This window comes from Dermacentor variabilis, chromosome 7 (assembly GCF_050947875.1).
Source record: "Dermacentor variabilis isolate Ectoservices chromosome 7, ASM5094787v1, whole genome shotgun sequence".
Classification (NCBI taxonomy): domain Eukaryota; kingdom Metazoa; phylum Arthropoda; class Arachnida; order Ixodida; family Ixodidae; genus Dermacentor; species Dermacentor variabilis.
The window spans coordinates 129,287,916-129,311,691 of NC_134574.1; the positions used below are offsets into that span (position 1 = coordinate 129,287,916).

General features: G+C 43.5%; 1 protein-coding gene across 3 annotated transcripts in view; it reads right to left on the minus strand.

The window, feature by feature from the left end:
- Window positions 1-5,195: 5,195 nt before the first annotated feature.
- Window positions 5,196-23,776, minus strand: part of Brf (Brf RNA polymerase III subunit) — a 58,602-nt gene continuing 40,021 nt past the window's right edge. For 2 of the 3 annotated variants that reach the window (XM_075699277.1, XM_075699278.1), the window contains exons 11-18: window positions 22,693-22,774; window positions 22,448-22,509; window positions 20,159-20,326; window positions 19,190-19,332; window positions 17,264-17,306; window positions 12,760-12,844; window positions 11,991-12,077; window positions 5,196-9,491 (exon numbers count right to left, since the gene is read on the minus strand). In XM_075699277.1, the coding sequence (XP_075555392.1) occupies window positions 9,436-9,491; window positions 11,991-12,077; window positions 12,760-12,844; window positions 17,264-17,306; window positions 19,190-19,332; window positions 20,159-20,326; window positions 22,448-22,509; window positions 22,693-22,774 (726 nt within the window). In that variant the 3' untranslated portion in view covers window positions 5,196-9,435. The remainder of the gene's footprint in view (window positions 9,492-11,990; window positions 12,078-12,759; window positions 12,845-17,263; window positions 17,307-19,189; window positions 19,333-20,158; window positions 20,327-22,447; window positions 22,510-22,692; window positions 22,775-23,776) is intronic. The other variant, XM_075699280.1, reaches the window with a different exon arrangement.

The window sequence follows — 23,776 nt, forward strand, 5'->3', positions numbered from 1 at the left end:
GGTACATGCTATACGCTCGTACAAGACACACACGCATGCATTGAAGGTGGACTCCTCGACGTACTTTGTCCAGCGCAAGCGGTGGCGCGAGAAAGAACGGGCGCTCAAAGCGAAAAATGAGAGGCTGAGTAAGACCGTAGAATCGTACAAACAGGAACTACTCGAGCTAAAAGCAGCAGCACACGTTGGTACATTTCTACAAGTGACGTCCGATGCCGACCAAGGAAATTTAAAGGCACTCCTAATCGTTGACCAGGTAAAGAACTACAGAAAGAAAAAGCCGCAATGGTCAGAAACAACGCTGCGACATAGCATCGTACTCCGAAATTTGTCAGCGAACGCGTATGAGTACTTGCGCTCCAAAGACTTGCTTATGTTGCCCTGCAACAAGACTCTCCAAAAATACATCGGCGCAGTTTCCGAAGAAGTTGGATAGTTCGTCGCCGCCTGGAAACAGAAATATTAACGTTTGAAACACCTCAAAAGTTTGTTCCCTCATCATAGACGAATGAGAATTTGCCAGGAACTACGATATCACAAAGGGACGCGTTCATTGGCGACGTCAACACGGGCGCGGAGCGGCAACACCTTGTCCCAAACTCTCAGAATGAGTGCCTGGCAAACTCGGTCCTCTGCTTTTTGCTCTGCGGGCTCCACGGTCGATACAAGATACCTGTCGGGTATTTCTTCACAAAGGAGTGCACTGGGGAGCAACTAGCAGAAGTCATGCGCCAAGTTATCCAGAAAATTCAGAAATGTTGGACATCGGCTTCGATGTCATCCGCATTGTCACGGACCATCACAAGATAAATGACAGCCATGCTAATTTTGTGTGATGGGGTCCTGCATATACACGCTCCGCACCCTGCAGATCTCACTAAGCATATCTTTCTGGCTTTTGATCAGAGCCATATAATTAAAAATGTGAGATCGCAGTTTCTGGCAAAGGACATCGGCGGAAAAAAGGAGATATCATCAAAGTGCGTAAAGATGGTGCACAAAATGCAGAACTTAACAGTGAGGCCAATCAGGCTCCTCACGCGAAAGCACCTCTACCCGTCCAATATTGAAAAGATGAGTGTGAAACTAGCCGTGCATTTGCCGTCGGCTGCAGTAATTGGAGCCCTCAAATATTTGAAAGACTAAGCAGGGTACACTGCGGACATTGAGTTTGCATCGGCAGGGCCTACAATCCACTTTCTGGAAGCGATGCAGAAATGGTTTACTTTAATGGACGTAAGCAACTGCCAGCAGTACATTCATTGTAACAACGACTGCCATTCGTTCAGTGATGTGGATCATCCGAGGCTCGACTGGCTGGAACACGCTTTCGTCGCATACATCAAAGACCTGAGGGATGCCAACAAGGCTGAAAACTTCTTCAGCAAAGAAATGTGTTACACTATGATATTCACAGCGTAATCAAATGTTGCTTGCATACATCATCTGCTGACTGAGAAGCAATTTAGCTTTGTTCTTACCCGCAAGATGTCGAGTGATCCTATCGAGGCTATGTTTGGATTCTTGCGGTGTAGTGCTGGATGATGATGCCCTAGACATCAGGAGCAAATATGTGGTCTCGAAATGTTGAAGACAGGCATCATAGCCGGTTCCAGTGGCAGCAGTGTACAGAGTTCGGCAAGTTTCACATCAAAGCAGCTTCTTCCAATTTACCATGAGCGCCATACCACTGCAGGCACCGCCGAGCGCATTTTGAACATAGCAGCGATGAGTCTAAGAAAGTGCTGTTTGCCAGAAAGACCACTTGTCTCGAACGCCGACGTTGCCAGCGTGGCCATGATGGGAGGTTTCATTGTTCGAGCTGTAAGCAAGCGCATTCCCTGTGCTGACTGCGTTGCAATGCTTCAGGCACCAAAGAGCAGTACTCCCGCTCATGGCCTCATCACTCACCAGGATCGCGGCGGCCTTTTCTGCTTGACGCAGGAGCTCGTCAAAGTTCTTATAGGTCTTCGCAGGTTTGCGGACTGGATCGTGCATTAAATTCTCGTGACATCACAACTAGGTGATTATGTGCACTTAGTGTTGTTTTCTTTGTATTGTGTTTCGTTCAACCTACCCCGAATTAATGTATACAGGTGCTGTGTATGTGTTCTATCTTTCATTTCTTCTTCACCACGGGCTTAGGCACACTACTAATCAAGTAAATATAATTCCTGGCACCTTAGGAAGCAGAACAGCGCGAAGCGGCGCGTGCTCCAAGCTCTTAACTATTTAAATCCCGTTATCCAGAAGCCTCCTAAATAACACTCATATCCCTCTCCACGTCATTAGTATTGTCAACAGACGCACGGTGAACTAATCTTCCCTATAGTAAGGCAGCCAACCTATCTAGCAGTTTACCTTTCTAGATGAAACGCTTATGGAAAAGCATAGTATATCAGAATTTATCAATGACCATTTTTTTTCATGGCCGCTCCTAAACGGCAGCCGCACGTAACATTAAAAAACAGAAAGAAGAAAAACGCGTGAATGAAATCCCCTTAAAAAAGAAAAACACGAAACGCTATGCATCGTTTATATCCCTGAATAACAGCATCGTGCGAGTAACATTAATGTGCTTTTTTGACGCCCCTTAGTTTGTCTTCGCACAAAATTTTGCCGCAGAGCTGAAAGTTTCAGCATGCCCACTCGCCTGACTGCCAGCCTGAAAGTGCGGAAGCAGCAGCGTGAAGCTGCGATGCTCTCGGCTATAGCGTACTAGTGCACCATACTCTTGGTGGCGGTGGCGGCCAGAGTTAATATGGTGGCGACTGTGTGCCAGTGGTTGTCACGTGATGGATGGATGGTATGAGTGTCCCCTTTGGAACAGAGTGGTGGGTTCCATCACCAAGGTCTTGCTATTACACTGCATAATGTCCTACCTAGGTTAAAAAAGAAAAAAAAAAACATGAACTACCACAACCAAATTTTCTGACCCCCTATTGTGAACTTTGCTTTTGTATGTCTCCATTTTGTGTCATTTCCCAACTTCTCTTCGACCAATCTTCCAATTGCCTCTTACTAATCTCTATTGTAGACATGTTTACTTTTCCACTGCTCACTCTGAACCCAAGGGCTCCAAGGAGGCCAGTGGTGCCAAAATCGACCGCTGGGCAGATGTCTTCACATTCTAATAAAACATGCTCCATCGTTTCCCCGCTTTACCGCAGCAAACACATGCTGCTTCTTCCTTCTTATATCTCGCTTTAAAGATGCGTGTTCTAAGGCATCCTGATCTCGCTTCGAAAAGTAATGAGCTTCCCTTTTAGTTATCATAAATTGTTTCTTTCCCGATTTCGTTTTTTCTTCTTAAGTAGTTCCTCATGGCAGGTTTCTTTTCCATTGCCGCCACCCATGAGATTATTTCACCCTCTCTGACTTTTTGTGTGACATTCTTTGTTGCTGTATTGCCCACCCTACAGGCCACACACGTGCTGGTAAGCTTCCTAGTTCTTTTGCTCCACTGCGAATCAATCTTTTTGCTGTACAGATACCTGAACACTCTCCCAGCCCATTTACTTTCTTCCATATTCCTCAGTCGTTCTTCATAATCAATTTTACTGCGAGCTTCCCACACTTCAAAACTAGTCCAGCCCATATCAGCCTGCACAGCTTCATTTGTAGTCTTCCCGTGAGCGCCCAATGCAAGGCGTCCCGCTGACCTTTGGTTCCCATCGACTCCTGCTTGTACTCCTGATTTGAAGCAAACAACCGCATTTCCAAAAGTAAATCCTGGAACCATTCCGCCTTTCCACACACCCCGGAGCACCTCGTACCTATTGTATCCCGATAGCACTCTGTGCTTCATTATGGCTGCATTTCTCTTCCCCTTTACTGTTAGTTTTTTTTTCCTGTGTTTCCATATATCTATTGCCTTCATTTATCCATATACCAAGGTATTTATATTCCTTTACCCAAGGTATTTCCTGGCCCTGTATTGCCGCTGTCTGTTCACTGTTTTCATTGAATGCCATAACACCTGATTTTCTAACACTAAGTTTCAAACCTAAATTCTTGCCTTCCTGTCCACAGGTTGCCAAAGTGATTTGCCAGATTTTGCAAATCACTTTGCTTATTAGCTAGCAACAAAATGTCTGCATAAAATGAACCTGGAAGCTGCTGCTCTACTACTGTACCCGCCTGTTTGTATGCGAGATTAAACCAGACATTACTTCCTTCTAGCGCCCTCTCCATCCTGTACATCATGTACAGGATGTACACCATAAACAGCAATGGGGATAAAGGGCACCCCTGCCTCAGTCCCTTGTTGATATCAACTTTCTCGTCGCTCCTCAACCCTTCCCACTCAACGCAAAAGGTATTTTCTAGGTAAACCTCTCTCAAAAGCTGTAGACAGTCGTTACCAAAGCCTCCCCCTTCCAGAATATCCCACAAAATATTGCAGTCTAAGTTGTCATAGGCTCCTGTAATGTCTAAAAAGGCCACATATAGCGGTCAGCTTTCTACTCTTTATATTTCAATCCACTGAGTAAGAACAAATAAGTTATAATCCAAACGCCTACCTATTCTGGAGCCATTCTGAAGTTCTCCCAAAATGCCATTATACGCTGCCCATGCTTGCAGCTTTAATTTGACTGCCTGCATTGCCAGCCTGTTTATTACCGATGTAATGGTCAACGGTCTATACGAGTGAATTCTATCTTTCTCCCCCTTACCTTTTGTTAATTAAATTCATTCTACTTTGTTGCCAACTGTCTGGTATTTGTCTATCTTTTAAAGTTTCCGTAATGTTTATTAGGGAAGCCAACCTGGCCGTACACATGGGTGTGCTGGTAACAACTGAGAAAGAAGCTTAGGTGGCAACACACCCATGCATGATGTGCTGAGTGGCGGAGATTCCCGGTGGAGATTCGCCGGGAATTGGAAGGCGATTTTCCAGGCCAGACCTACTCTGTCCTCATCGTCACAACACGAACGATGGTGCTAGACCTTTTTTTTTTTGCAGGCCCCCCTTTTTTTAAATCCAATTCGAAATTTTGCCCAGCGCCATAAAACATGTAAAGTGTGCAACTTATATGCACACGTATAATTTGTGGTGTACGATGGAGCCCAACAGGCACCCATGGTGCAGACTACAGATGCACACACGGTGGTCGGGTGGGCAGCTCCTACCAGTCTGTTGTGACGCCCTGCAAGGCCAAGGTGTGCTACGATGAGAAACAACTTGTCAAGAGTATGCTAATAAAGCTGTTTATTGTGCTTGTAGAAACACACACAAAATTGTTTCTCACCTTCTCGCAATACTCGCCCAATGGCCTATTTGCCCACTTGCATGCACACAAGTATAAACAGACACGCGCGGCAATATTCCTTTCACATCTGAAAGCTGTAAAATAGCTTTAACCATGCATATATTATACATTCATACTGGTGTTGCCTTTGGATATATAAATTGTTTATACTCTCTTCATACAATGGCAATTAAAGCTCACTCGCAATGCTAGTTATCGTGCATCACTCAACCAGCGTCACTGTTTGCCAATAAATCCCAGTCAGCAGGCTCAGCTAGATTGCAGGGCTGTATATCCAGTGTCACATATAATACCATACACCAGCTGCTTCAAGGCAGAACAGCCAATTTTTCTTTTTAGGACAGTGCAATGATGATAGTTCCTCTCTATAACTGTTAACATAGTACTAAATATAATAATAATTAACAGTGGTAGACAGCAGTATATGTGTGATAACCACTAATTCCGAGATCCTAATTAACACAGATAGTACAGCAACTGGCTCAAACACGAGACTAAGACTAGAGAAAAACAGTACGGGTTCTTTGGGTAGCCATGTTGTTCGTTTCATCTAGCCTTGTCCTGCGTTTGCGCTGTTTGCCATATTGTGTTGAAACACCAACAAGCCCGGATAACAGTAATTTTATAGTAGTATCCTAGTCAACTATATCGGATATTCACATAATCTTTTTTACTTGCTCAGTTTACGGCTCACGCCTAAGTCGAACAACTGAAGCTAGTCAGTTTTCAAAGCATGTCTATCTACTCAACAAGAATCCCAAGACTGGCGTCAGCAGCGAAACATTTCTGCCCCAATTTGTGGGAAAATGGACTGACTTCCCACTTGGAATTTTCACACAAGATCTTCCTTCAACTCTGCAGGGCAAAGCTAAGTGAAACACCAGTGTACTTCGAGACATATTTTGGAAGATGGATAACTCGAAAACTGCTGCTAGTATCAGGATTCCTACTAAATGGGCTGGCCACAAACGCTGACCAGCTTCAGCTCTACAGCTTAAACATGTGCTCTAATATAACTAATTACCCAGGCAATTAGTGATCACTAGTTAATTACTTATTCACTTATCACACTACACACTGATGGCCACCACTGTTAATGATGCACTGTCCAGCAGAAAAAATACACTACTACTTTTACTGCGTCATCTTCAAGAAACAGGTCCCTTCCTCCTATACAGCCGGTACTAGTTGCATGTGCGTACACACATACATACAGTAGTGAACAAAAATATCCTGGTTTTCCTGTGAAGAATTCATCTACACACACACAAAACAAACATTATATTACTGAATTTGTGCAAAATTAATCACATTGAAGCAACTGAGGGCTGCCCATACTCTTTTTTTGTATATTGCTGTAAAGCAGCAAGAACTATTTGATAAAGGAAACATGGATTCTGTTGCATTGATCCAGAGGCACTGTTGCAACTTTGAAAGGGAGTACCAAGTGTCTGGGAACTAACAGCTTTAATTGCCACCCAACCAATACCTTTTCTATATTCATGAGTGATTTCATGAATGAACATGAATGAGTTCGTAACTGAACAGACACTGCCAAATGTTTTTGTTTTGTTTTGAAGTGTATGTGAAAGAGGGGAAGGGGGGGGGGGACAAACATAGAAATGGAGTGCATTCAAGCAATCTTCCTTTGGTGACGCACTGTAATTGTACTACATTAACACAAATTCACCAACACACAATTCAAAGCACTCATTCATCTTTTGGCGATTATGTTTCAGAACTGACATTACAGAACGAGATTTTGGCGTGCTTTAACTTTAAGAATCCCCTGTGTGTATTATACAGAAAAATAAGGGGGGAGTGGTGTTGGCACTTAAGCTTGGAACAAACGTGGTACACCTCAAACACTTGCTTTTTCACAATCTACAATCAACGTGTGCTTACAAAACAGACACATGACAATATGCCCCAATATCTTGTTCCAGATGTACAAAAAAGCTGTACAAAAAATATCTTTGCCTACAAACATATACAGTTACATAGAAGAGCAACGAAGAAATAAATAGATAATGATACATAATAACAGCCACATAATAACAGCATGCCACTGAAGCCCTGAGTAATACTACCACCATAGCTGTACCGACGCTCACAAGTACAATGAAGCATTTGTGTGAGACTCCCATTACGAAGCGTGCATAACTCAGCGCCGGGTGACCATACTGCTACATTTAAATATCACAGTGTTATGCTTTTACAAGTGCTCTGCAAAGGTCTGATTGGGAGAAACACCTGCAAGTATAAAGGTTCCCGAACATGCCATAAATGTTAGTTGAATTGCGTGAAAACAACACACTACAAATTACTAAGAACAAATCATGAGAATATAAATTGTTTCAGAAAGTACAAAACAGATTTCAGGAGAAGCATGGCAGACACAGCATCAACTATTGTCATAGCCATCGGTATTCCATAAACTCAACCTCAATCCATCTGGCACCTACCAATTCGACTATGCTAAACAGTTACAAAAAGGAGCCCCCTGCTTAACATACATAATCTAATTCGAACTTTAAAATTATTTAAACAAAATGCTATGGTCCTGCAGAGTTCTGGTGCCACCTCTGATACTGAATAAACAAAAATCAACTTTAGTTATGTTCAGGACCAAGGTGCTGTGGAACTCTGCTGACGTTCCTGCTATACTGTCGAAGCTGTGTATAGTAAAAATGATAACGCAACGCTCTTTGCGTCACCAGTTCGGACGATTGTTGCCCGCGTGGCAGAAGTGTAACCAGCCAGGCCACATGACGAAACTTAAAAAAAAAAAAAAAAAAAAAAAAAGAGGAAGAAGCCATGGAGTGGGGTCTCGCAAGGGTGTGGGTAGGCAGGTGCTCTCGGCTTGACACTAGATGCAGAATAAGATTAGTATACATGGACTATCAATGAATTCATGTTTGCAACAAGCCATAACCATCAGAAACAAGCACCAAGTTACTATGGAAACACCCCGCAAAGGAGGACGTCACAAGGAACACATTTACAATGTATTTTCGGCACAACATTGCACAGAATCGGCTCGTTGATCCTGCACCATGCTATAGCCACGTCGTTATTCCAGCTGAAATATGCACGTCGCTGCTCAGACACGACACGCAAGCTGACAGGTCCCAGCCCAGGTTAGAGAAAAGTCATTGCGTAGCCCGAAACAGAAGTGCCAATGCTGGCCAACGTCAACATCGGCCAGAAATACATTTTATGCAAGTCCTGTGTGAAAATCTCGTTCGCTCCAATCTATTTCAACTGGCTTAACTGGCATTTCAATGATAGCATAGAGTGCATCAAATGCATTTGTAGGAGCAACATAGCAATACTTGATAGAAGTGATTATTATGTGCGGAATGTTATGTGAGAGAAAAAAAAAAAAGCATCAACAACGAAACAGCATCACGGAGGGTGTCGGTTTTTCTTTCTATCTCGTAAACACCATTTAAAATGATGTTTCCGTACATCCAAATGAACCTCTTAAACCCCTACCTATAAGCATGTCTGAAAATTGCTGTCAGTAGTAGTATACCGTAAATGCTACCTTGCCTTGTTATATTTAACTTCTCAAAGAAAACGACACTCCAGAAAAAGAAAAAAGCTCTTTCCAACACCACAAACAAAATTATACTATTGTATATGCTTGTATTACGTGTTTCAACACCATTAACGAAGTTATACTACATGCTTGTATTATGTGTACGTAGCACTGTAACCAGTATGTTTACAAGATCCACTCTGACATGGCTAAACATAATAATCATATCAGCAATTGCATTAAAGCCTTCATGAGCAAACAACCCCACACTTCTTTTAAAGAGCTACCAGACTCAGAAAATACTCTCTTCACTTACAGCCAAAAGCAACATGAGCAGTGAGAATTCAGGTCAGCAATTTGGTTTGAGTTTTATACTACCGTGCCTCCCACAAACACCTGTTCCACGTCCATGCATTAATGACACTTCACGTTTCACGCATAGTGATTCTTGAATTTGCCGACAGTCCACGATCGGGAAACGACGCTGCTCGCGGCAGAATATGCCTTGGTTGCAACAACCGTGGTTCGCATCGACAATTCCAAAGTTGTCAATGCCGCTTCAACGGCTCACGATGTGCGAGAATTTGAAAATCCTAAAATGGGCGGCTGTGGGTGCCGTCAGTCCATGTAGTCGTCGATCTCCTCGTGATATCCAAACTCGTCCTGTTCTTCCCCTGCAATGAGAAGAACCCCCGACACTTTAGCGAAACTACTAGGCTGTAGCAGGAACACTGTCAAGACAGAGAAAAAGGCTTTAATGTTTGGAAAGGTGAAGGTGCAAGCCTAAAAAACGTGCATCTGACTTGCTCACCGACAGGGATACACAAGGCAAGGGGTGAAGATTATCAAATGAATACATGGTGCCACACATTTTATATGTGCAGGCATACCAACCTTAAAAACAAGAGAAATACTGCACTGTAGATAGATAGAAAAATGATACGGAAATGTGGGGAATACTGAAATATGCTTTATCACCATGCAGACTGTTTACTTTAAAATTTCGCAGACTTTGATCTGTAGTGATGCTGTGAACAGGCACTGAGCTCTAGTCGCAGCCAAAATGGCCTGCATAACAGACGGATGGAAATATTGATGTAACAGCGTCTTAGTGAAATATTCATGTTACAGTGGCTGAAATTTCAGTTGTTATACATTGGTTCTGTGGGGAGGACGGCAGTGTTGCAGATAGACCTAAATAATCGAGCAGGAGGGAAAAATTTTAGAAATCAAGAATAGGTCGGTGAGTATGTTTGTATTTGTAATTTGACTGCAAGTAGGATCTCATTCATACGATTTGGGAAAAAAATGTGAGAAAGAATTACGAACCATGAAAACGTACGATCTGAAGTCTCTAAAGAATTTGGCAGACTCAACTGTAGTTGACATCTTCGTAATGCAAAGCGTTGACCGAATCATTGAAGCACAAGGCGCCGACACGCACCAGGCTGGCGGGGCCTGAATGGACCGAGACGCACACTGTCGTTTTTTTGGCTTTGGCAAGGTTATGTTTGCGCTCATCGAATTTGGTCTGGACATGACAAGACAAGAACTTTATTTGAGTCCTGAGGGACTGAGATCTTGGGGAGCCAAAGCCGAACGCTCCCGAAGAATAAGTCAGTGGCTCCACCCACAATAGGACCGGGAGATGAAGTCCCGCTGCGATGTCGTGGGCCCTCTGGACAGGTCAGCAGATTTCTTGAGAGGGGCATTTTGGCAGGTAGTTTTGACATGCCCACTTGGCGCGAATCATTGTAGCATTAGATGCTGACACACAGTTGTGCCAAGGTCCGCCATTTTGGCCTCCAATGTTATGCGGGAAAGCCACTACCCGAACACGTAGGAGCCATGCCTGTGCAGTATGCCAGCAGGATTTTATTTTACTCTCGCTTTTTCATTTTTTATTACATTGCGACTACAAGTCGATTGCTCACCTCACGTTTACGAGCCTGGATTGTGTGCTTGCGCCTAAGTATTCAATTATTACTGAAAATGCAGTGTGTGACAAACACATACACCAGTACTTGGTGGCAACATCTGTGAGTCCTTCCGTTTTCTATGCAAAGCATCAAACATAATACGGGCCTTTCATTGATTAGCTATAATTCTTATTAGGCATGCATGTTATTACAGTTAGCCACATCTAGAAGATGTAAATGCGCGTATTCAAGAAACAGTGCTGTTGCATCCAACATTCCTTGTGATTAAAGTATGAAAGCTGAATTTGATCCAGATGAATGATGCGAAGAATTGCCTGTCAGAGCCCATACGCAGCAGCCACTGCAGTCGGTGGCATATAGCAGATTTCGCTAATGGCATCGCCAAAACACTTTGCCATTTTTGCTGGGGTTGTGACAGTTCGGCACATTATACCCCGTCACACTGCAAGAGTGCTCAATGCGTCGTATGACACGATTCCACAATTTGACTGGGAAACACTGGCAAAGGCACTTCTCTTGGCCAGCAGCATCGAGGAAGACGCAGCAAGAATAACAACAGTGCCGGCATCAATTGTGCTCGGTCGGCCAGGTACTGCGGAATGTTGGCATTGCCTGAAATGTGTTGACTTCTTTGCAACGCAGTGAAGCCCGTTTTGCCCATGTGATGGCACTTGACAAATGCTGGCGCTAGAATCAGTGCAGACGATGCGCGGCAAACACTGGCGCCACTCTGGCTCCCTAAAGGGAGGCATATACAGTAACTGGATGTAGAAATGAAATTCAACGATCCTCTGTTTGTTGCTTCACAAAGCTTGAATCGGCAGTATGCCAATTGGACAACCTTGTCAGGTGGTTTGACACTCGCGTCTATCTAACAGACTGGTCACACAGGACACTTTCAATTGAGGTAGAGCCCGAGAGGGATCAAATTTCATGATCTCGATTGGCTACCGTCCCGACAGTTTATGCAGAGAAGCTAATCGTAATCCAGCAAGTTGGTTCCGATCAGACTCGGTCACAATCAAAAGCGCTCTGCGTGACTAATGCATTACTACCTATTCCCAGCAACAGCCGCAGATCTGCAATTTCAGCTAAGTTACGCTAGGTTAGGTTAGGTTAGGCTTTCATTAATTTTAAAGCAGCGTTCTTGCAAGCCTCAAGTTGTCACGTGAGTCCAACATGTGAGAGAGAGAGAGCTTGAACAAATATGAAGTTCTTTTTTTTTTTCCCTACCTCTGTGCTGGTTCAAAAGCTGGGCTGCGCTCAGGTGGTACTCCTTGTCATCCTCCTCCTCTTCTTCCTCCTCCTCCTCTTCTTCGTCTGCATTGAAAGTTGAAGAAAATAAAAGATTAAGTGGTCCGTTCATTCGACAACTGGAGAGCGCTTGCATGCATGCCGTTGTGGACAAATGAAATTGGAATAGCACAGAGGAGAACCCCTCCTGTGAGCCCTATGAGTGGCAAGTGCAATTCCACACTGTGATATGCTCAGTCACCCAAGTTGTGCGACTAAGGCACGCGAGGGTGAGTGAATGATCACCCAAAGGTGAGTGAACGGGCAACCACTGAACTGACTTCAATAAGATTCATCACAGTTAAATGAAGAAGGTAAATTGTGGGGTCTGTTGCAAGCATATTTCTTTATCTGGGACTCAACTATTTTTTGGTCGAAGTTGCCAGAAATGTATAAAATTTTGAAGAAAATTAAGGAAACGTTGACAATATTCTGCCTCCGCACCAATAGCTGAATATTGCAATGCCGTAAACATCACCTACAACGCATGAATGTGCAGTATGGTAAAATTGCTACTACCACTACTTTGCATATGCGAGATTTGGATGTACACGCAGACACGTCAATAGCTGCCTGGACAGATTTCTAATGCTGCAAAGTAAGCAGCACTTTTTGTCTCTCACGCCTTGTTATTCAGACAGGGCCACGGACAAAGCCTCATTGAAAGCCTCATCAGCAAGACACGGCTGGTTGAAATGATGGTGCATACCTTGGAACTCAAGCTCTTCTTCCAGTTCTTTCATGGCAGTCACATCATCGACAGCAGGAGGCTGTGGAACTGGATCTCCAAGGTCCTGTTTCCCAAAGGAGACAAAAGCCAAACCCATTTTATAAAATCCAAACTTTTCTCCCAAAAAAGAAATCCACTGCGCGAGCAAAAAGAGGCGTCAGCTGCACCCACAACCAGGCAGCTGGGCACAGGTGTGCCAAAGTAGCCTGCACCTGACAGTGCGAGGTGACACTATCAGGGCAGCGAACATTGATGCCAGCGCTTGTGCTGTCAATCGTCTTCATCTTTGCAGCACCGCTAGCGTTATCGGTGCTTGAGCGGCGGTGTTCATCCTTGTATTTGCTGCACTGTTAGTCGTAATGAGCCGAGAACCGAGGGACATCGAGTAAACGAAAACCAGTGTTCCTTCAACTTGATGGTGGCGCAGAAAGTTAAGCATCAGAGATGGAAGCGTGAGCATGCGAAATGCCGGTCCGCTACAAGTAAGCGGCGGCGGAGAGAAGATACAGCCATCGTGGCAACACGCTACAGACTTTAGTTTTCTGCCCACAGATCCCCTTAGAGCCATCGGCACTGCTGTCATTTGCTGCAGTGCCTAGGTGGTGCGAGTGGCTATATTGTGTCACCATGAATCTGAATCAACTTGCCCTATTTTCTGTGCTCTTTAACAGTGCAGCCATAGGGCACAGTTGGTTGTATGTCATAAGCTGCACTCGAAACTGAAGCAAGGTATATGAGCATAAAAGATGATATGGCGAGAGAGAGTTAAGTACCCACAAGTGTTTCATTTTTTTGTCACTACTACTATATATTTTACTGTTTATGCAGCACAATGAAGCAAAAGCATGGAAAATGGTAGGCATAGTGCTTACAGACAAGAAGGATAGGATATTGAAAAAAACAACAACAAAGATAGTATGAATATATAGACACAGATAGATTTAAATTAGAGAGCAAACATGGGTAGGTGAAACATTCATGCTCAAATCAAAAGGAAGAAGGACTTCTGAGTAGGTTTTATAATGCGGAGATCATTGGTGGTCCATTATAGTAACTGACATATGGGGCCCAAATATTGAGGATAGCAAAGAAGATTGAGAAGCAGATAACATTTGTGCAACAAACAATGGAACAAAAAGAAAAAAAATTCTGGGGCTTTATGCGCCACAACCACGATCCGATTATGAAGCACGCTACAGTATTACAGATCTGGATTAATTTTGACAACTTGGGATTCTTCAACGCGCACCCAATGCATGGTACACGGGTGATTTTGCGTTTTGCACCCTTTGAAATGTGACCACCACAGCCAGGATTTGATCCAGCGCCCTCAGGCTTAGCAGCTCAATGCTAAAGCCACTGCACAACCTCGACCAGTAATGGAACGAGAGATGGTAGTCGTGACATTAAAAGGTTCCTGGAACGGTTTATGTTCTGTGCCTCGACATAGAGGATATCTCTTAAGCAAGGGCTGCCAACACAGAAAGTCAGAATTTTAATTCCCGGACGCCTGAAATTCCCTTATTCCTGCCGAATTTTCCCTCGCTTGCCCAAAGAACTATATAATATTAAATATTCATTGCTTTCTTCATCACTTCCATTTTTATGATGAGAAATATTATTACATTATTCTTACACTTGGTGTGAATTTTGCAAAAATTTTAAAAACGTGGGCAAATCGAATTGGCTAGGCGAAGTGTTACCGGGAGATACAAATTGACAAATGAAACCCCATCATTGGCTTAGATGTAATGTACCCCATCAGGAAATGGTACTGCTTTAATATTTCTTTTTCTTCAAATTTTTGCCGAAAGATGTTAGTGTTTCAGTGCTGCCAGATGATCGCACAACAAACCGCCAAACGGCTGGAGGGAATAACCCCAATCAAAGCTGCAGATGTACTATGTCATCTCGGAAAGAAATGTAAGTTACCTATAAAATTCCAGCTATGTATGGAGCCCAATATTTCCTTAAAACTAGCAAGGCCTTCCTTATTCTCACATAGACCTGAAAACTACCTTGATCTGGGAAATTTCCCTCTAGCTGGCAGCCCTGCTCTCAAGAAATGCTTTCTGACAGGAGTTTTGTGTCAGCGCGCTGTAATAAAACAGGTTCAAGTGGCTAAACATTACCCTCGTCTCAAGCCACAGCGTTACCCCTCAACTTTCACACCGAGAGGCCATTGCTATGTCCCGCCTCCTTCAAGTGGTGACGCAAACGACGTCTACTTCCATTTGATTTCAACCGAGCATGTTGCTTTCGACTTTTGGATATAATAGACTTTCGGATATAATGGACCATATTTCAACCTTAGTTTGCTCTGCCTATTTTATTAATGCAACGAAGTTAGCTTTTAATGGACTGTGTTACAACAAGCTATTGGCTACAGCGGAGGAAATTAGCAGCAAATTTTGTCGAAATCAGGCATATATAACGGACTTTTGATGTGTCAACATCGGCGACTTGCGAGGGTCAGCCGATGATCGCGGCTGAATATCAGGTGGGGGAAGAGTGCTGTCTTCTTTCGCGCAAGGCACAGGGGCAGGGGAGGCAAGGGAGAGGGGATTCTACTCTGGAGGCTGCTGCTTACGGCGTGGCCGTGCAGGCGCCATATCTTGAAAGCGATCTGCGATGTGGACAAAGTGTGTGCCCGCGTGGGCGCCGTGTCTTGAAAGTTATCTGCGATGTGGACAAAGTGTGCCCAGTGCCGGTAGCTTCGCATGTGCAGTGCTTTCGAAGTTTAGTTCACATTGAAGCGAGAGACAGCACGAAGGTCAATTCACTCGCTGCTACTATCGCGCTTCCAACATTTTGACAGCAACTTTCCGCAGTCATCAAGCAAGATGTTTTTATGTTTACCTGTGCGCGCATAATGCTGTGCTGGTTACTTTAGTTAGTAAGCCAATATTTACAACTTTATATGGCCGATGAAACTACTATCCTTACTTTGCATAGCTGTCTACTAATGTGCTATCGCCATCGATGCTTAGCCTCTCGGGTGAAACTGCAACTTTTTTCTTTTCTTTATTTTTCTTCCTTTGGATGTTTGTCACTCACTCTTTGCAATAACGTTGTTACAGATCGCGACCAAAATTTCGGAAGTGAGGGGTTTTGGATATTACGGACTTCGGATAAAACGGACATCTTTTGTCGGATTATCAGGGTCTGTTGTAACGAGAGTCGACTGTATATTTATTGCTTTTGTGTATTTATTCTGTAGGGCATGCAAATTTTCATGCATGTGTATGCTATCGAAAATAAGCTTCACAAAGCAATTTGTTTCTAGCATTCCCAATGATGTTGTACAGGTAGTCAATCGGATAGCTCGCCCGACTGACGTCATGCACACCCACTACGTAGCAAGAGACAGGGCAGCTGAAAACTCAGGAGAGCGGCGATGCCCCAATTGGTAGTGATGCACATCTTTAAAACCTTGTAATAAATTCTACATACTTTATAAAGACCTCTTAAATATGTCTCTCAATGTTCAGAAAGACCTACCCTACCGACTCGGTGCTCTTGTACACAATCATCAAAACCGTTTCAGGGTCCCTTTAAGACAGAGGAAGATAGTAGTGTGGATCAGAGACCAAACGGCGGTTAGCCGATATTGTGATTGACAATAAGAGGGAAAAAAAAGGAGTTGGGCAGGCCATGTAATTTGAAGAGCAGATAACTGGTGTTTTATTGGAGTGACAAAACGGAGCGTCAAGGAAAGTGCACGAGTTGAGGACAACAGAGAGCTAGGTGGCATGATGAAATGAGGAAATTTGTAGGTGCAGGATGGGGGTTGGCTGTGGAAAGACGGGAGCATTATTGGATACTGCTGGGACATGTCTTTGTCCTGCAATGGACATAAATTATGCTGCTGCTGATGATTAATATATTAGAGTGATAACACTGTTGTCAAGGGAAGGGAAATGCAGTTGGCTGTGGTAGAGGATTACATTAAGCAACAAGATTAGAATAGTATTTGCAGGCAAAGCACGGAGTGAGCCGACACAGGACAGACATAAATGGATTATCTCGTGATAGCAGCCTCTTGTCCTGCAGCAGACATAAAATAAGCGACACTAAAAGTGGCTATGATGACACCATTTAAGGTATGCACCTTGTTTTTGTTACGCCCATGTCCTTTCTGTACGATGGCACAGTGAGGGTCCAGAGGCAAGCCTGTCAAGTTTATAACTTCAACTATGTTCAACGTGGCAGCTGAAACTTTGATTCTTCAATGTTCCATGTTTTCAATTTGGTTCTGTGTTTCATGCTTGCCACATTGTGTTCACATTTTATAAAAGAAAACCGTTGACAAGTCAACTCATGCATGTCACTGGCCATACCAGTGAGGTTAACATACAGAAAATACAACGAGTAATATTTTGAATACAAGGTATTTGAAAGTCCATTCAAATCACACAGCCAGTAGCGGCAGGTTTAATTTTGCTTGTGAAGCATGCCAGAGGTGAGCGCCAACTGTACTCACCTCATCATCAGAGATGACATCAGCATTAGCCTTCTGTTGACTCCTGGAGAAAAATAAAAATTTCAGCAGAGAATAAAGGACACGGCTTAAAATAACTCATCCTGAATATATATATTTATTTGCTGCATTTTAGCCAAAAAAAAGTAGGTTGGCAAATACCAGCAACTTTAACTGAATCCAGCATGGTCAAGCACAAAGATAGGAGCAGGGTGACAAGGACCCAAGCAAGTTGGGGCCTTACGTCAGCTGTAGCAAGCATGGCTGGTCCCACAACAACGGAAAACAACCAGCGATCTAAAGATGTGCCGTCCCTGTGCCACTGTAAACATCCTTGAAGAGGAGGTGGAGTTAATCTCAAAGCGTCACTTTAGTAAGTAGGGGTGCATGAATGTGTGAAAGCTTTGAATAAGATTTGATTTGATTTGGTGTTCGAATCATTCACATAGTCACTATTTGTAAGAAGTGGTATTTTTAAATAGTTCTCTAATACTTCAAGCTGGAGCAAAAGCTACGTCAGTCAGGGCATTCCTATTCAGGGCGTCAGGGTCTCTCCTATGATGTTTCTTTCCTCCCCATGCCTATTTCTTAATTTTTTCCCCACTATCGCAAGACCTTCCTTTATCTCATGGCAAAGTATTTCAATAAGTACGCAGCCTAATTTGAGAAAATTGCACTTCTTTAGTGCTCTCTCTTCAAAATCGAACAAAATCGGGCTTCAGGAGGCGCCATCATACCCCTGATTGCGCGAGCACGACTTTCTGTTGATGCTTCGCTGCCATCTTCACCATAAGCACGAGATTCAGACAGCCAGAGCTCTGTGTTTCTCCATGCAGAAATAAAAGCATGTGTGAACATGGAAAACTAGCATTGCAATTCTTTACTGCAGTCACGTGGCATACAGGTAGCGCCCCTGTCTGCTGATGCGAATTCGAATCGCTGGCGCAATTGTTTCGTGAGCGTTTCGGCAGCACCGAGCTGCGCACTTCACATGTTCCTAGGCAAATGTTTCAAGAATAGCCTGGTTATGTCAAGTTTATTACGCTGCTGCATTTTAGCTGTTTCTTGATGCTGATAAGGACATTATTTACGGAAGATAAAGGAATGTATTTACTTTTCTTTGTGGCAGTGAAGCTACTTCGTATCGTGCCACCTGACGGGTGCAAAGGTAAAGAAATTTCAAATAGTCATTGGGTGCTGAAGACAATGGAAGGCGTGCAATATAGAGAAACGGCTACTCAAGGAAGCGAATGCTGCCGATGTCACTGACGTGGCATGACTGGGTCAGGTATGTTTGCAGGCTCCTGATAAAGTTACAAGGAGTTTGAAAAGGTTGAGAAATTGCATGATACCGCACAAAGGAAGTGTCTTTCTTTTTCTCTTCTTTTTTTGGGGGGGGAGGGGGGGAGAGGAGGATGCGTAAGGTTAGAGTCGGGGCAAAGTGACATAGGCCACCCTGGTAACAGGAATGCAACCGGCGCTTCGCGGCAGCCGCTCTGCCGGCCTGACAACAGTCACTGTCTAGCACTACCAGCATGCCGACGCCAGCTCACTGGCTCGATCGTTCATATCATCTGCCGCAACACAAATAGTGGCTCGCAACATTACAAATTTAGCACATTGTAAACTAATGAACTTGGGCTGGGACTTTTCAAAAATTTGTACCATCCCGAAATTTGTATCAGGCACGATCATATCACCGAAATTCTACTGTACTTGCCACACTCCTACGTCAACATTCCTTTTTTTTTTTCACACTGAAGTTTTGGTTGTTCATTAAATCGTTTTCAGTCGATCACTTGCCCAACCTAACAGTTCTGTCAGGTTGTGAATATGGTTCTACTTCCTGGCAGCCATGTCAGGCCTCTCCGTAACTCGGAAAACAATCCACGCCCTCCCCTCAATGTGAAAAAAGGTGCACAAACGTACATAGCAATTGACTTGACCGTTGACATCAATGCACTGAACGCACTGTCCGAGATCGGCTTCTCTCTGCGACTTCTCTTCTTTGATGGCTCAGAGACGACCGACTGTGTTTCGCTTTTGTCTGCGTCACTGGCCGATGGCTGCTGCTGCACAAGGAAGAAAGAAAAGAAAAAACCATTAAAGCTACATCGGGAAGAAAACATAGCCTAGCCCATTTATATGAAACATAAATACAGCACACTTCTGAAATGAGCATGAAGGGCCTCTAGAAATTCTACAGAGACCTGCCAACCTAAAAATGTGAAAAATACAACACCATAAATATAATAAAATTTTGTGGAAAAAATACTACAAAATGCCTTATTACTTTAGATGTAGACTATTAAAAATTTCAGACTTTGTTCTGCAAGGATGCCGTCCACAGTCACAGCTGGAATGATCTGTGTGTGCGAGAAACAAACGGAAATATTCATGAACTTTATTTATGAATAAGTTCAGCTTGGAAATTACCACAAGAACTTGAAATCATGCTGTTGTCTACTTAGGCTTGTTTTTTTTTCATATTTATACCTCTGTAACTGTGATGATGACAGGACACTCTGGCCGTGCACACACAAGGTTTTTTTCAATAAACTCGTCTGTCTCCTTCTCACTACCATGTGTCCTGTCTTGTCGTGCAGTTTGTGTCAATGCACTTGTACTAGCTCACACAGCTATCAACACTATTCTTCCATGTTAGTTCTTTTGAAACATGCACTGGTCAGCTGAAAGTACAAATGGCAGTAAAGCCCAGGTTTGCAAGCAAGGAGCTTCAAAATGGCGCATACTTGGGCCCGTAGAAGCGTGGCGAATGACCGAGAGCAACGCCACAGAAATAAAATGACGGCAAGGACCAGTCCATCTACTGGTCATGCCATTTGTTCCATGTCGTTTTCAGCTGCTGCTACCTGGATAAGAGCGCTGCTGTCTCACCTGGGTGTTCTGCTGCTGCGGTTCGCTGGAGGGGAAGCCCATGTCGCTGTTGAGGCTCTTGAGGACGTCGTAGTTGATCTTGTTGGAGATGCGCTTCTCCTGGAGCATCTTCTCAATCGCTTCGCCTGCGGTGTTGGCTTGGATAGGTGCCCTCTTTCTGCGCTTGCGCTGGAAAGAGACCAAAGTGATCAACGAAACGAAGAAACACCAACGCAGCTTGTGCCGATGGCCGCAAACAGACAGCACTGTGTGTTTCTCTATGCTCCTGACTTTACAAGGAATTCTGGGAAAAGTAAGATGTCACTAGAGAACAGAGATCTAAATAACCCGCGTCAGTGTTTTAGCTTAGCACCTCTTAGTGTTTATTGCGTTCACTTCCCATGATCGGGCACTGCAGAAAACTGTTGATTTTGCGCTGTTGATAGGCGTTTGCCACATACTCCAGTGGTGTGCGGTCAGATTGGCTGTGAAGGGACAAATAAGCCGAGCGCATGACTGATTGTTTGGGTTTGACATCCTGGAGCAACACAGGAGCTATTAAAGACGCTATAGTCATGTGCTTTAAATTAACATCGAACACCTGGTGCCTTTTAACAAGCACCTAAAGTGCTTCTACATTGCGACCGCAGCGGGTCCAAGTGGGTGCATCGTGACATGCCGCTTAGTTGACTTGGCAGTGGAGTGATGGTTATGCTCCTGCTTAGTAGCTTAATGCAAATGAAGTCGAAGTGATTTTGACAACCCATTTACGTTACAAGAAGTTTGGCTAACGAGCCAAGAGCGGTGTTACTCAATGAGAAGCCTAACCAGTTACACCTTATGTTCACTGTGGCAGCGTTTTATTTTTGTAGGCTCGAGATCTATGTGCCATGAACTGGCAGTGGGCCGCTCGCCTGTAACCTACCAATAAGTCAACCGGGAGTCGTTCTCCTTTGAAGCTTCAACATGCAGAGTGAAGACACCACGATGCACCGGATCAGAAACAAAAAAAACTTTTTCTCTTCGCTGATTTCTAGGACATATGCAGCTTGAACATTCAAAAAATCCCTGCACCATCACACAGGCAGAATGTTGCTGTGACCCACCGATGACCAACACCACAGTAAACTAGTTTTAAAACGTTTAGCCTGTCAGGCAGCTCGGCTTAACATACAGCATAATCTCGATGACATGAGTTTCAAAGCAGTACTTAAAAAAAAAATGTATGCCCTCTGAAATTTGTATGATCCACAGCAAAGCACAAAGACAGTGCCACAGTGAGGGTGGGGCATTCATGTATATCTGGGGTTATTCTGTTTAGTTGAAATCCTTGAGTTTACTGGACCTTTACGTCCTCAATGTTGTCAAGGAGGCCCTCCTGAAGGGCATAAACCTTCATGCTTGTGTTGTGCCAGAATGTTGCCACAGCTAAATGCACAGCATGGAATGTCGAGGGTAATTAGCGTCTTAATCATGAGCAAAATTTGCTTGTCACACCTGTCGGTGCTTTTGTTTTCATTGTTGGGTTGCCGACTCAGAAATGTTAATGCAAAGAATTCTTGACGGGTCCTACATAGTTTTCTTCAATAGGTATCTGGCCTCTTTCGTGAAACATGAAAAAATATGGACACGTGCGGCTGACGTCAACTTCCCCGATATCTAGGCACTGACATCTTAATTTTTAATAAAGGACCCGTACACATGAGTCCCTTTTGTTGGTCGGCTGAAATAAGAATATTCATTTCAGCATACACAAGGATTGATTTACACTGAAAAAGGCCACTAAACTTCTAATATTGCGAGGATTTGCCCGTGTGCAGTCCGACTCTGCCCAGGTTGCTCCCAGAACACTCTTCAGAGACATGCTGCACTCACTTTGCACTAAGCGCTTGCGAATTTCTAGAGATACACCCAATGCCACTGGGTTATGTGCCCATACATATATACATATTACATGTATATACGTACATAGACATATCCATAGGATACACACCTTGCAAACACATTAACCGTTCACTACAGAATCCTTAAATTATTCATAACAAAGATTCTCTATCAAACCTGGCATGCTTCGCATTACACGGGTGTCCGCTGGAGTTGAGTTTGATTATTTTGTATCAACCACTGTGTCTAAATATGATGCGCATATCACCCTTAAATGAATGCACTTTGCCTAGCAGATTATGGCCAAGACTGCCCTGAGCCCGAAATTCGCATCAAGCGTGATTGTAAATTGGGCAATCGACTGTAGTTCGCCTGGAAAGGAGTCCACTGTATGTGGCCTGAAGCTGCCACTTGATTTAGACCAACCTTTTTGGTCTCTGGCTTGTTGGCGTTCTCTTCTGCTTCCAATGCTTTCCTTGCTTCTTTCTCTGAAAAAAAAAAAGTTATAATAAAACATCGGATGTCACAATGGTACTCACACACGACATGCCCCATCTAAACCTTAGAAAGATGTCATCAAGATATGCCCACATAGGTTCAATGCACGTTAGCCCTGAGCTCGTCTAAAAACATATCACGGAAGAATGTTTCGCAAATTTCAATGTGCGCACCTTCCATCTCCTTGAGATACTCTGCATGAGTTTCCATCCAGAACTTGGTCTTGAGTCGAACCTCAGCATCTGTCATGATGTACTGCACACACATACACATGGAAAATAAGTTACAAATGCCAGCATGTGAAAGACAATCAAGACACCAGTGCAACTTAATAAGACTAGTTATGCAAGAGATAACTGTTACCGACCAAGCTGAACAATTGTGGTCATTGACCAACATAGTTTCAGTATAAATTCCAATGCAAACAAATCGGCAAGCACTAGAATGTGCCTTTGTGTTTCCAGGTTTGTCTGCACATTAGTAATAATGACATAATTCAGGCTCCAAAACGTACATTTAGGACTACACTATGCTTATAAACCAGCGGCAGAGTGCTTGCATGTCGTGCTCTAACGTAATTATATGCACAGTGGGTGTCCTGATCAGTTTCTTTTCATTCGCATTTAAACTTAAGCAAATGGTGCATAGCACAGCCTAACAACACTATAGGACACAATTGATAAATTGCCAAGCTAAAGATGCATGGTCATTGGTCATTGACCAAGATATATTTTACACCAAACAAAGCTGATCACAGAAGAAATATACACCCCTGCAGTTGCCTGTGAAGCAAGTTGAAGCTACAAAAAGAGCGTGGTCATTGTGCATTAAAAAAGCCTTCAAAAATTCACAGCTAATGTTCCTTGTATACACAAACCAATTCGGGTTCTTTCATATATTTTCTTAACAACTGTCATATGATGCTACTAAATAATGAAATGCATGCAGTGGAAAGGAAATCAGAGAAATGTCACTACACTGGTTTATCTGTGTTGATGGAAACAGATTTATTACACATCTCCTGTGGTAAATATTGATATTCTGCTTCTTCACCTGGGTTACAGAGGTAGACACTACCTTGTAAGACAAACTGTAGAGTGATGTTTGCTAATTAACAAAATTTATCCAATTAACTTCGTAGTTTATCGCATTAGAACAAATGTCCCAATTGCGGAAAGGAATAGCTGTAGTGGAGGTATAAAATCCATTCAGCAGAAATCCTTTGCTTAGCCCCAATTTCGAGAAATGGGTTCTTAA